Source organism: Melospiza melodia, chromosome 4 (genome assembly GCF_035770615.1).
Source record: "Melospiza melodia melodia isolate bMelMel2 chromosome 4, bMelMel2.pri, whole genome shotgun sequence".
Classification (NCBI taxonomy): domain Eukaryota; kingdom Metazoa; phylum Chordata; class Aves; order Passeriformes; family Passerellidae; genus Melospiza; species Melospiza melodia.
In genome coordinates, this window is record NC_086197.1 from 21,634,687 (window position 1) to 21,647,852 (window position 13,166).

At 41.0% G+C, this 13,166-nt stretch overlaps 1 protein-coding gene across 1 annotated transcript in view; it reads right to left on the reverse strand.

Moving 5' to 3' along the window:
- The window catches only part of IRAG2 (inositol 1,4,5-triphosphate receptor associated 2), a 34,244-nt gene extending 26,312 nt beyond the window's left edge, over positions 1–7,932 (reverse strand). The window contains exons 1-10 of the mRNA XM_063155802.1: positions 7,209–7,932; positions 6,321–6,431; positions 5,535–5,715; positions 5,261–5,337; positions 5,103–5,181; positions 3,929–4,087; positions 3,380–3,497; positions 3,046–3,096; positions 1,886–1,963; positions 1,258–1,314 (exon numbers count right to left, since the gene is read on the reverse strand). Of these exons, the coding sequence (XP_063011872.1) occupies positions 1,258–1,314; positions 1,886–1,963; positions 3,046–3,096; positions 3,380–3,497; positions 3,929–4,087; positions 5,103–5,181; positions 5,261–5,337; positions 5,535–5,715; positions 6,321–6,431; positions 7,209–7,932 (1,635 nt within the window). The remainder of the gene's footprint in view (positions 1–1,257; positions 1,315–1,885; positions 1,964–3,045; positions 3,097–3,379; positions 3,498–3,928; positions 4,088–5,102; positions 5,182–5,260; positions 5,338–5,534; positions 5,716–6,320; positions 6,432–7,208) is intronic.
- Positions 7,933–13,166: the final 5,234 nt, after the last annotated feature.

The window sequence follows — 13,166 nt, forward strand, 5'->3', positions numbered from 1 at the left end:
CAGAGAATTTATAAGAGAAAATAGGAAATTAGAGTAGGAGCTGTTGTCCTCTCTCACTTTTATGAGTTCTTCCTACTCTCTCTTTAAAAATCATTGAGGATTTTGAAAGAGATGAAGTGCACAGAAAGCTAGGCAGGAAAAGTGAGGTTATAGAACCAGATTATCCTAATGACAACAAGTTTCCATGCCAGTTTTTTCAAAATTATTCCAACCACTCACATTTATCCACATGTAATCTAGCAGTCTACTTGCAAAATTTCCATTTAGTCAATAGATTAAGAGAATCTTGTTGAAATAAAATTATACTACAGAGCTCACAAAAGCTTTGAATCATTAAAGTAGGAGAAAGTAAAAGCTACTTAAAAAAAGATTTCAATGAATTTGTGTCCTTAAGCTGTGTCTAGAAAAACAGCCAACCAAACCAAAACTATTAAAGCACTCAGTACAAAGTTATCAGCTGGATCACACTCCAGTTCAGTTCTCTTTTTTACTATTTTAATTCACCTGCAGTCACTTTGCAGGGAGCCCAATAGTCAAATATTTTAGCAGAGCATGGTATAAATTCCTGATAAGTAGAAACTCCACTGGCATAGAAAGCTCTTTGCATAATTCATGAATCCAGAGAATGCCAGCACATTTGTATGGTCTTCTAGCTTTGTTTTCTAGTATAAAATGCATGTTTAAAAACATCTGAAATGTTCACTCCTCAGTAGAGCCTAGATAATTGCACCTCAGCAATAGAATGAAAAATTTCCTTTTCCACTGGGCTCCAAGTCATGATTTCTAACTTGACACAAACAATTTCAATAAAAGACATGAAGGGAAAGGCCTTCTGTAGCTCCCTGCTGAACAAAGTAGCCTTTAGAAGTTTCTGGACATATTGTCTGAAGTTTGCAAGTCTGTTTTAATAGGTTGTGACTAAAAAAAAATAAAAAGAAAAAAAGGCAAGCAAAATTCTGAAACCTTTAATTATGCTGACTCATAGGCAGGTCCTAAATAGAGCTCGCCTACTTTGAAGCCATTTATAGGATCAGGTTCTGCAGTGGGAGAAGAGTAGAAATCAAAGAGCCATAGTGAATACTACTGCCTTGCCTTTTTACAAATCTTCCCATCAGTACAGACCAGAAACCTGGGCCAGGGGAAGCTGTCCCTGCCCAGGGCATGGGGATGGAACAAGGTATCATTAAGGTCTGTTGCAACCCAAATTATTCTGTGATTGTGTGGTTTTCAGTCAGTACTGAAGTAAAAGCAACTAACCTGGATTAGGCTTGCCTCTTTATTTGCCACAGTGGTCTCATAGATACGGGTTTGCATCTGCAGAATGAAAAAATCAAAAGTAAACCCAGCCATCATTACAGACCATAATAAGAATCTGTTCCTATTTCCTACAAGGAAGGGAAAAAGAATATCAATGTTCCTTACTTAGAAAAAACAAATTCTTCTTTGAATACCTTGTGTGGTGTTTGTTTCAAAGTACAGATCTTGTACCCAGCAAAGAGTGAAAGCATTCTTAACTTCCAGTCACTTTTGTTTCCTCTCATCTGTCCAGGCCAATATTTTCAGCAACACCTCTCAAAGCATGACCTTAATGTATTTTCTTGAATAGTGAGGGAAAGGTATCCAAAAAAAGTTTAACTTGGAGGAAATAATGAAACTGTGGATTGTTTCCATCAGCCTAGTTTTTAGCCTCCAGACAGGAACTTCCTTGGTGAAAGCTGTCACACTCTCCAAGCTACTATCTCACTGCAGTCCTTCAACACAGAGGTTCAGGACCGTTTGCCTTCCAGCAGCAGAAACCCCCCCTTTGCTAGACCCAAGTAAAATCCAGGTTGACTTTTTATTCCTCTTGTTTTGAAGTGCTTACTTGAAGCTTTGAAATGCTTACTTGAAGCTCTGCTGCATTTTTAGACAGCTCTGAAATCTTCTTTTGCAGCCCATTGATGTCCATGCTATTCCTAATAATCTAAACAAGACACAGAGTGTTTAGGCACAGCTGAGTGGATTGACAGCTTATTCTTGAAGAAACCAGGCAAAAATGACATCTCCACCCCTAAGCTGCTGCCTACTCTCAAGCAGTACCAGCATTTGTGCACATACATTCCATGTGTTTGCCCCACCAAAACTGCCTCTGCTCCTTTTCCTGCCACCCAGAGCACCAGTAAAAGAGAAAACTCCTCAAAATGTGATTTATACCCACTGCCAGACCCAGAGAGCTAAAGAAAAGTCAGCCCTGCAGCATGAGAATTGTTTTTAGAAAATTGTAGTTTAATAGATATTTGGACTAAGGAAAGACTGATCTGAAGGTGCTGATTTTCTTTACTATCTTTTGTTTAACCTGTTTCTCCATTTCCCCCTGAAAAGTCTGAAATACAGTCTGTAAGCAAGCATTAAAAAACTATCACCTGACAAAAACCGGTTTATAAAATAGTTGCTCTGATGCAGTTAAAAAAAACCAACAACAACAAAACAGAAGGAATGAACAGCTCTTCTCTGAATAAAAAACGAGCATAGGGATTCTCTGCTTATGGAGCTGCATTCCCTAAAAGCCTCCTGTAGGTCCTTGGCCAGTGTCAATGGATCCATCTGTGATGGAAGATCCCATCCACTGCATTTTTAAAATTATTTCTGTTACTTATTTTTGGCATTACAGCTCTATACAAGATTACTCCTTTGGATATAAGGGAGGAAAACAGAAGTGAATATGAAATGATAAAGTGTTGGATGGAGATTGTTTCAATGTAGAGTTTGTCTGTTTATAGCTGTGGGAACCAGAAATACATAGAATTTGCCTATAAATCTTGGAAAAAAGGTGGTGGTGGGGGAGAAGTAGTTTGTCTGTCCCTATGCTTCCCTAACCCCATATCCTTACTCACCCAGCAAGTGGAAAATAAAAAACACAATGCAACCTCAAGATATAAAGTTTTATGACAAATCAGCCTTTTAAAGGGTTAGATATTTTGATAACCTAATTATCATGCAAGGCTTCAAAGTATGACAAACATTTTATTTCTTAATGGCAAGAACATGTCAAATTATTTGTTTTACCTCTTCCTGGAGAGAAGTAACTTTGATGTTGAGAGACCGATTTTCTTTTTCCTGATCAAGTTTATGGGAAAAAACAAACAAACACAGAAAAAGAGAAAAACAGAAGAATTGGTTTCAGCATGTAAGCAGCAGATCACAAACACATTGTGTGGTGTTGAATCCTTTTGTTTTGGAGAACACACAAACAGGGGAGAGCTGAGGCTGGTGCAGCTCATGAGCCTTCACCAAGGCACAGAGAAGGTCTTACTTTTGATTTTTAACAGCCTGAGCAGCCACACCACTGTTACTGCAAGGTGTGAGGTGCTGTACAAGGGAAACAAGGAAGAGCACCTACTAGCTGTCTGTTGTGGCAGAGAATCTGCTTTCTTTCCTCTTCTGACACATTCAGGTTGTTTCTTGCTTCCTCTAGCTCTTCTTCCAGGGATTTGATTTTCAACACAGAGTGTTGGAGGCTGCACAGGGGGAAGCAAATCCACAGAAACTTCAGCCAGGTTATGTTGGTTGTTTAGATAGACTGGAAACAGTATTTTTAGAAGCCACCAGGGACTTATTTTTTGGCATGACACTTAACAGAAGAGCAACAATCAAGCTTAAGCCCATAATTTCTGTCCAGGAAGCAAATCTCATGGTTTTACTTCCTTTTTTTCACCCTCTTCCAGTCTTACAGCAAGGGATGAAACCCCATCCGAGACAGGTGGATGCAAACAAAGCCATGTTAAATATGTTAAAAATTTAGCTCATTACAGTTAAATATAGCAGGTTACCTGAGCACAAATTCATCTTTGCAACACTTCACGGCTTATAGTTGTAGAAACCATTTTAATTCAGTATTCAAGGTCACAGCTCTGCCCATGGCAGGCCTGGGGCCATCAGAGTCCCCTACCTTTTTAATTGTTGACATAGATGCTCATTATCTGCCAGGAGCTTGCTGTTGGTCTCATCCAGACCTTCCAGGGTGAGCTTCAGCTTGTTGTTCTCCTCCTGAAGCTTCTGATTGTTGTACTGCAGGTCCGCAAGGCAGGTTATCAAGTCAGAGGTCTCCCTGTCCCAGTGAAAAAGCCAGGCAAGAGTGAGAAAGGTAATTTCATCTACTTCAGACCTTTAAAGCATCCTAGTGCACTGATTAGAGGGGAGATGAGAGCCCACAGAGGACTTGTGATGCTGCAGTGTCCAGTCATTTGCTCTGCACAGAGATAAGAGGGCAGCTCTAAGTCTGTTCTCCAGTTCTATGGGTATCAAGAACTTTTGGTTTTAAGCATTTTTCTGCTCCCTACAACTGAAGTTTGCTGTCAAAAAGTGCCACAGCTGGATGTCTGCATGAGAGTGCTTTAAGATTTTGCTAATCACCTCATCACTAGTGATGCTTCTGTATTCACTCTGCAATTTCTGGGTCCTTGCTTTTCCCCCAAGCCATCCCCCACCTTATGCTTTCAACCAAAACTTAAATGAGAATCATTCTTTTGAGATCCTGAAAAATTATAGGGAAGCTTTAGAGAGCAGATGTTGGATTTCTGCCTAGGCATAAGCTACAAATGAAACTTCTGCTCCTTGTTAAGTGCTTTGCCATTAACAGTCCAAATCACAGACTTCATTGCTACTAGTAAAAAAAAAAAAAAAAAAAAAACCAAAAAACCACACAGAAAAACCACTCCAACAACAAAAAAACCCACCTCAACAAGCTCCCTGTCATAAGAAAAACAACCCCAAACAGAATGCAAGATCAGACTTTTAGGTCATAATGTCTTATCATCAGACAACTAAGAATTTGGTGGAGGCAAGGAACCTGTTTAAATAGGGAAGGACATGACAAACATCTGACCACAGATTAAAAAGGCAAATGGACACAGAAGCACCAAGATATAGGTAGGATAAAATACTGGCTGTCTTTCAAGTCTGACCAGAAGAAAATGACAGCATCAAGAGCTCCAGCAGACTGAGGTGAGCATTAAAATCCCCAAGGGCTCCAAGGTTCAAAATAAGGGCTCTTAGAATTTCTGTCAAGTAGTCTAAAGCCAGGAGTACTATATTCTGAGAAAGAATTGCTTAAATGGACTCACATGTCTCCTTTAGACACATCACCTCCAAAGGCCTCCAGGCTTCCTGAGGTAACATTCATCTGAGCAAGTGACTTGTCAGCTGAAAGAGGTGAGGGCTTTGGTTATAGAGCAAGAAAGTGGAACTTTCCTGAACAGAAACGGAGTGAAACATTCTGCACCTTTAGAGATGTTTTTAAGTACTTGAGATTCTGGGTCTTCCGTGCTTGATGATGATTTCTCAGCAGCACCTTCTTCCCTGAAGGAAGGGAGCATCAAGGGTCACAAAATCAGCAGGACACCAGGTTGCTTACCAACTTTGTAACACTTACAAAACTTCAGCCAAACCCAATGTTGTGGACATGGTGTCCAAATACCACTTTCTTTCCAGAGCCACAGGGGAAGCTTATAACATCTTAGTTTCCACAGAAGACTTATTTATCAAAGTGCTGTTACCATTTTCTGTTACGGTCTTCAATCCACTCTCCCATGACGGCATGGTAGGTTTCCAGGTCCATGGAGATATCTTTGTGCTCTGGGTCAAGCTTGTTGCAGAGCTCCTCAAGACTACTGTCCTCTGAGTCCCAGCTGGTCGTATGTCTTAAATAATTGATTATCTCAGACACTGCCACTTTCCCTAAGGCAGAAACAGAGGTCAAATGCCAAAGCCTGGCAAGGCACCATAAAAAAACTGTGAGAGGCCATGCTACTGAACTGCATTGGATCCAACCACCCTCAAGAGCTGCAGACAAGCAACTGATTCCTGAACTGAGTTAGAGATCTAGAAAAAAAAAAGCAGTGTAGAGCTCTTCTGTTGGTTGAGATTTTTTTTCCCTGTAGTGGTGGGTTTTTGGTTTTCTTCTGTATAAAAATCCAGTTTACTAGTTTTGTGGACTTCAGTTTAAGAGGAACAAAGTTGACACATGATACTGATCCTTGCTCTCAGGGCCAGGCTGGATGGGGCTCTTGGCAACCTGGGATAAAGGAACATGTCCCTACCCATGGCAGGGGGATGGAATTAGATGATCTTTAAGGTCCCTTCCAACCCAAACCATTCCATGATTCCATGATCAGGTACCATGCAAAAGAGGCACAGACATTTACACATTTATTCTACATCTGCCACAACACAGGCACTTACACATCTCATAGACTGGCATCTCTCAGGGACCAAAACAAGGTCTGAACCTGGGAAATTCATTGAGTGCAGAGCAAAAGAGCAATGAAAAGACCCTGGCAAACCTGTGTGGTGGCTGTCACATGCACAGAAGATGGTGGTCAGCAGGTTCTCGTCACAGATCAAGCTCACGTTGCACATACTGTCACCTTTGTACCACACAGGCTGCTTCTTTCCTGTGAAGAATAAATCTCTTATTGCCCATCTTTATTTGCTCATAGTAACTTTCATTCCAGATGACTGAAACAACAAAACCAGCTAACCATCTTCCCTGCCAATAAAAGCAGAGCTTTTAGCACTAAACAACAGGAACTGGTCATAGCCGGGGCCTCTGAGCTGGGAAATATTCCATGCATCTACTTTTATACATGTACTTTCAGAAAAATTTGGTTATTCTTTCTATGGCATAAACATATGAAACAGGACATTTTAAGAAACCAAGTCTTTCTTCCCTGCCCCTCCAGATACACTGTAGAGAAATCATTAGGTTATTAAGAAAACAATCCCTAAAACAAACAAAAAACCCCTCAAAACCACAGAAAACCCACTCCAAACTAAGAGCAAAACCAAAACTCCCATATCTTCAAAAATCAGTCTGAGAGACAAAGCATAGACTAAATTAAAAGCCAAATAAAATTTGGCTATAAAAAAAAGTTATAGTACTAGTCAAATAGTAGTCTCAATCTCTTAAACTGTTAAAAATCTCTTAAATCAAAAATGAAATAGCAAATTTGAAAATGTGTTTGCCTTATTAATTACTCACTTTTTACACTCACACCTTTTTCAGAGAAAATTTAAGATTTGCCTCAGCTCTTTTTGCAGTCTTATAAGATTTGAGTGCTACTAAAATGCATTTTACCACTTGAAGTTGTAAATAAACGTCATCTACATAGACTGAATGTTCAGATGTCTAGAACCCCAAATTAGGGGGTGTTTTTCTTCAGTATTTTTACCTCTTTCGCTGGAAGGAAATGCCCTTGGCACGGGAAGCTGGACCACAGCACTTCCTGGCTTTTTTTCCGATGTGAAGAAACATAAATTGGGACTTGATGTCAGATACATCTGCTTGGGCCGCACATCCTGGGGCTCAGCGTTTGCTGAGGCGCACGGCGTGCCCTGGGCATTGGCCTCCCTGGCTCCAAAGGGAAACGGAGAAGAGCTGTCCATGGGAGGGGAAGGCACCCAGGAGCTGCTGGATCTCCCACTGGCCTCCAGCATGGAGTAGGTTCTGTTTGCAGTCTGGTGCCTGGAGCAGGCCCCGAGGCCCGGCGAGGGTGCAGAGAAAACGCCACCAGGGCGGGCCAGGGGTGAGCAAGTGCTCCCACCACTACTGCAGCTTCTCCCTTTCAGTATTTCTTCCAGATTTTTTTTAATATTGCTCTGTGGGCTGTCAAAGTTCTGGGACTGAAATTTTGGTATCTGCAAGGCCGGGTTAGAGACGTGGTCCATCATTTGGATGGATTTGATCTTCCTGCAGATGCTTTCCACTGGGTTGTGGCGCTGTTTCTTAGCTCCACGTTTAGAAGACTTCATCACTTCCCTTCTCTTGACAAATATCTGGAAAGAACAGGCACAAGATACGAGAGTCAAGGTGATCAACACACACATATTTATGCCAACTTTTCCATTCAGCAGCCAGCTTGGAGCTTTGGCATCCAGGGGTTTGGAAACCCTCATTCCACTTATCAGCTCCAACAGAAACCTTCAGTCACAACATTTTAGTGTCCAGGGAATAGAAGCTGATTTGGAAATGTTGGGGAAGAAAGACAGAAATACTTCCTGAAATGTCACTGCTTATTCTTAAATACCATAACCGTGGCAGGGAGATAAGGGGGAATGTAAATAAAAATTGAAGAACACCCTGCAAATTAGCAGAGGACTTTTTAAATTAAAAGAAACATTTTAATTGTACTGGGGGTGGCAGGGGTGAGGCAGAAAATGTGAGACCAACAAGACTTTCAGTGTTTCTGTGAGCCTATGAGACCAAAAAACCTCCAAAACCCAGTGTTCCTTTTACTAAGCAGCCACAGCTGTCATGGTGCCACACTGGAAATTACACAAGAAATGTGCCCTACAGAGGCACCTCATCCTGTGTGTATTTTTATTATCTATTCTCCCAGGCAACATTTAAAAGGTATTTCCTACAAGATAAGCATGTTTGCATGTGACTAAGGAATGGGAGGTTCATTTTACAGGGATAAATCCTCATTCCCAGTGAGGTTCCCATGTCTACATTGCAACCACCTGAACTGATCAGCTGGGAGCTATATTATTAAATAATAATAACATACCAAATGAAGCTAGGTGAAGCTCTCAAGAATCAGATTTTAAGTCATCTTTTAACGTAGAAAAATTAATTCCTTTCTCCCAAAACAGCAGCAGGTTTCACTAGCACTTAACACTTACATAATCTTTGAAGCAAAGAATAAAATTTATATATAAGTATTTATTAATATAGATTGAAAAAAACATAAATATTAAATGTTTAATTTAAGCTAGTTTATTACAGGCTGCCTGCATGGCAGCAACTTAGTTTATATAAGCAGAGACAGGATCTCCAAGTTTATTTTTCTAGTACTTCCACAAGTAGTAGCATTTACTCTAATGAGCATGTCCTTAACCTCAGGAATACTTCAAAAATAAGAATAAAAAGAAGCTCAGAACAATTTTAGAGAAGAGACTACTTTTTAACTATGTCTTGCTTAAAAGATTTACTCCTTAAATAAATGCCAGGAAGCAGAAGCATAGTGCATTATTACAGATATATTATCTCTAAAGAGCTAGATTAATTACCTTGAAATTAAAATTTAAATACCCTGCAATTAGTTTAGGACTTTTTTTAAGCACACAAGAGCCCTCAAGCAGATATAAGTAACACTCTATTAAGGGTATTTGATTTTTTTCCCCCGTAATATACCAGTAAAAAAAATAACCAAAACAAACAACAAAAAGCACAGCCCAAGACCTTATACTTTACACTAGCACGTGGAAAAACAACTTCTTTTCCTTCTCTGAAGGAGACAGCACAGCTACTTCAGCTCTTCCTCTGAGGAATAGGAGATGCCTGAACTTCAGTGTTTAAATAAGCAGGAAAATCAGCTTTACAAGGTACAGGTGCTGCCACTCAGCCCTCAGCTGAGAGCGACCACCAGCTGCAACCAGGCTCTAATCAAGCTTCAGGCTCCTGCTTCCTGGCCTTTTTACCTTTTTTCCCCTCACATCTCTCCTGCTGCTGTTAAATTAATTGCCTGTAATTTCAGTGCAACTTGAAGTCTCCCTGCTCTTCTAATTATTGTTCAAAACAGCAAGGAATGTTGTGATACAGGTTATTGCTGTGTCAAAACTCTGGTTCCTGGGGTGTTTCTCACTTCTATTAGCAGTTCTTTCCTGCTTTTCCCACCTACAAAATTTCAAGCAGGAGCAGATCTCTACTAATTTCTGAGAGTTAGAACAGGGAATCTGTATAAATTTCATCACTCTCACCATTTTTGAAAAGAAAGTGTTGAAGTCTCTTGAGCTGATAGTGTATTAAATAGTCTCTCTGTTAACTGTCATCTCTGCCCTTAGTTCTGTGAAAAAAAAAATCATTAAGACCCTTAACTAATTCCTTTTTTTTGTATTAAATTATCAAGACATGCAGTAGAGCCTGCCTGTCTGAAGAGCTCTATGGCTCCTGCTAAATTACCCTGGAAATGCCCATTCTCTGATGGCCATATCTCCTGTCCAGCCTGCAGAATGGAGAGGACTGTTTTTCAGCTGGTCTTTTCACCTGGTGTTTGCCTCAGACTTGTCCATTGCTCAGAAAAAAAAAATATTGTGCCATCCCATCAGTGGTTCCCTGAACTTCAGAAGCAACACCTCTTTCTGAGATGCTTACACCTTTCAAAAATTTGTGGATTTCTACTCTTTCCGGATGCTTTCAAACACCCCTCACCCCACATAATATATTTAAATTCTACTTATAATTATCCCTTGAAGCTGCTTCTCTTTCACAAACACACTTGTGAGAACAGTAGAACCTGGACCTGGCTGCAGCATTGCTCACACTTTAGTCCTCAGCAAAGTCCCTGTTACCTCTCTTGTGTGAGACATTTACATCATCTCTGACGGACTGGGTTTTGTATACCTTGTTCTCTACTTCAAGAGTTTTTAGCTCAGTTCTTCTCATACAGTCTAGAGAAAAAACAAAAAGCTTCTCCAGCAAATCTGCAGTGCTTGAAATGCACCCACAGACACCGTGGTGCTGAATGTGCAACAGAATAGTTAAATAAATTTGGGCCAGCAACTGATGGCCTCTAATGATGCACCTGGCTTACACCAGAGAGCATCTCTTCCCTTCAGAGCTGCACCATGAAAATTCACCTTCCCAGAGAAGTTGAAGACATCCCTACTTATTGTAGGAAGGTGGACTAGATGACTTTTAAAGGTCCCAAACTATTTCATGGTTTTGTAAATTAAGGTCTGTTATGGAAATAAATAACACTGAAAGACATGTTTGTGTGGCATAAAGTGTGTTGATGGATTGCAAATTGGATTGTTTTGGTCAACAGGTTTTACAGGGCAAATATGGACCTTGTACACAAATTTCCCCTTAGTCTGAGTGGGATATATGGGGTTAAAAACCAGAAACAGTTTTGAAAGATTACAGAAACACAAAAAACCAGCCCAAAAAGAAGAGGTCATATGGTTCATAACCATGTGTCTGGGCAGGATCAGTTGGGCAATGACTCCTAAAAAAGGATTGTCTAATCTATTCTCTGAGTTTCTCAGTGATAACAAATCAACATACTTCCAGGGCAATCTATATTTGACTTCGTTTCTGGTAGAAAGCTTGTCTTACTCTGCAACTTACTGCAAATGAAATGCAACATGCTTTGTAATTTCCTACTTTGCAGGCTCTGCCATGACATTTCACAGCCTTTTATGATGCTGCAGTGGCATTTAGGAGCCAGAAGTACACTGTGCTAGGTGCTGCTCAGCTGCCAGACACAAGTGGGATGGATTTCCCAGAGAGTTACCAAACTAACAGGAAAAAAATCCCAAAGGAAATGAGAATAAGCACAAAGCAAAGGTCATAAGTTCTGGGAGATTTATACCTTGACAGCACCAGTGTTTGCTGATGGCCCCAGTGACCATCTACACCCCAGCTGCACCTTCTCCTCAGGAGCAATCCATGGGTCACTGCTGCCCTTACCAGGATACAACACTATCCTATATTTCCAGGGAAATATTTGGGAAGGTGCATGGTCGTGATGCAAGTCAGTGAGGTAAAATTGGTTAAAACTCCAGCACATGAGAACATTTCCCCCTCACCTCAGCGCTGAACTTCAATGCCAGAAATCAGCTTTTTATCACTTACAGCATCAGGATATGCAGCCTGTGCCCTTTAGATCATCTCAAAAAATAAGAATAGGTTATGTTCTTTCTAATAAGGGGTCCTGCTGCTATAGCAAGCTTCCCTCTACTTTTCTCTCTCAGGGTATTGATTACATGCCAGAGGCACTTCCTCCTCCAGGTGAATCAGCTGAGAAATGGCAGCGCTGCCAATGAGTGTTGGGTGCACAGCTCATCATCCCAAAGTGCCACAGCTTTTTGTGTGTTATGATCCATAACCCAATTATAGGCTGCTTCGTCTTTCCAGAGTACAAGCTCACATGTGCCCACACAGAGCCACAGCTCTTCTGTGAGTGCAAACACTCTCAGTACCTGCACAGCTCTTTTGTGAATGCAAAGTGCTTGGATTTCTGGGAAGGGTGAGATGGCCACCTTTTCATAGAATCATGGTAAGAAAAAGCTTTGAAGGGAGAAGCCAATTCTCTTAAATTTTGATCCCTGAAGTAGAATTGACAAACCTGGAGTTCTTTGTTCTGCAAGCAGACTCCTTACAGATTTCCATGGAGAAATACACTTTTGTTTGAAAACCAAAGCAACTTGGAGTCGCTGGTCGTAGAAAAAAATAAATGGATTTAGAACTATAAGTTATAAAGGCACAGACAATTTAAGGGAAAAATAAAAACCATTGGAAAATAAGAAAAACATCCCAAGGCCCCAAACCATTATGAAAATGCAATTTGAGGTTGGGTTCATTTCATCTGATGTGAAAGGTCAAGGTCAATTGTCTCTAGCTACAGTTTATGACTAGACTTCTGACTTTTAGACACCATGGTGGCACTGAGGCATCGGAAGGTACAACAATAAAACCATTTAATTTAAGATTATGCTGTCAAGATACTGCTTTTGTTCTTGAGCTGGTGGCCACCTGTCCCCATAACAAGGCAGTTCAGGTTTTGATCGGCTCAGTTCAGCTCCCTGCTGCCCTCCAGGCAGCTCCAAACAAGCCCAAATCTCTACAAGGATTCCTGTGGGACTCAGAATACAGCCAGGTTTGGAAGAGAGACTGAGACTCCAGCAACACCAAGTCAGTGTCACTTAGATTTTGCCAAATGGTCACAAGAAGAACTGAAGCTGTTTTCCTCCAGCGTGGTAACATCTTTCTCCATGCCTCCTGTTCTCCTCCTCTTCTCCCCAGCTGCGACGGGAGGGGCTGAGCTGGTTTGCCCCCCTGTTGCTTTTGTGTTATCTTGTCTCATTCCAGTGGCAGGAAAAGCAGGGTTTCTTTTCAGTGCCAGACACATTTCCTACCATGAGGAGAACCCTCCTGAAGAGATTATACTACACAGTGCCATCCCCAATGGCAAGGGGTTAATTTTCACAGGCTCAGCTGAAAGTTTTGATTGCAGCCCCGTGGTCTGTGGATAACAGGAAGGTCTGAAGTCACTCCAGAAGGCAATAGGGGAGTAGCTTTACCTTTTCCAAGCTTCTGCATGCTAAATGTCTCCTGAATGAAATGCACAGTCCCCTTCTAAGGCCAGGGGTTAAGCATCGTCAAGAAATGTCTCTGATCTGTCAGA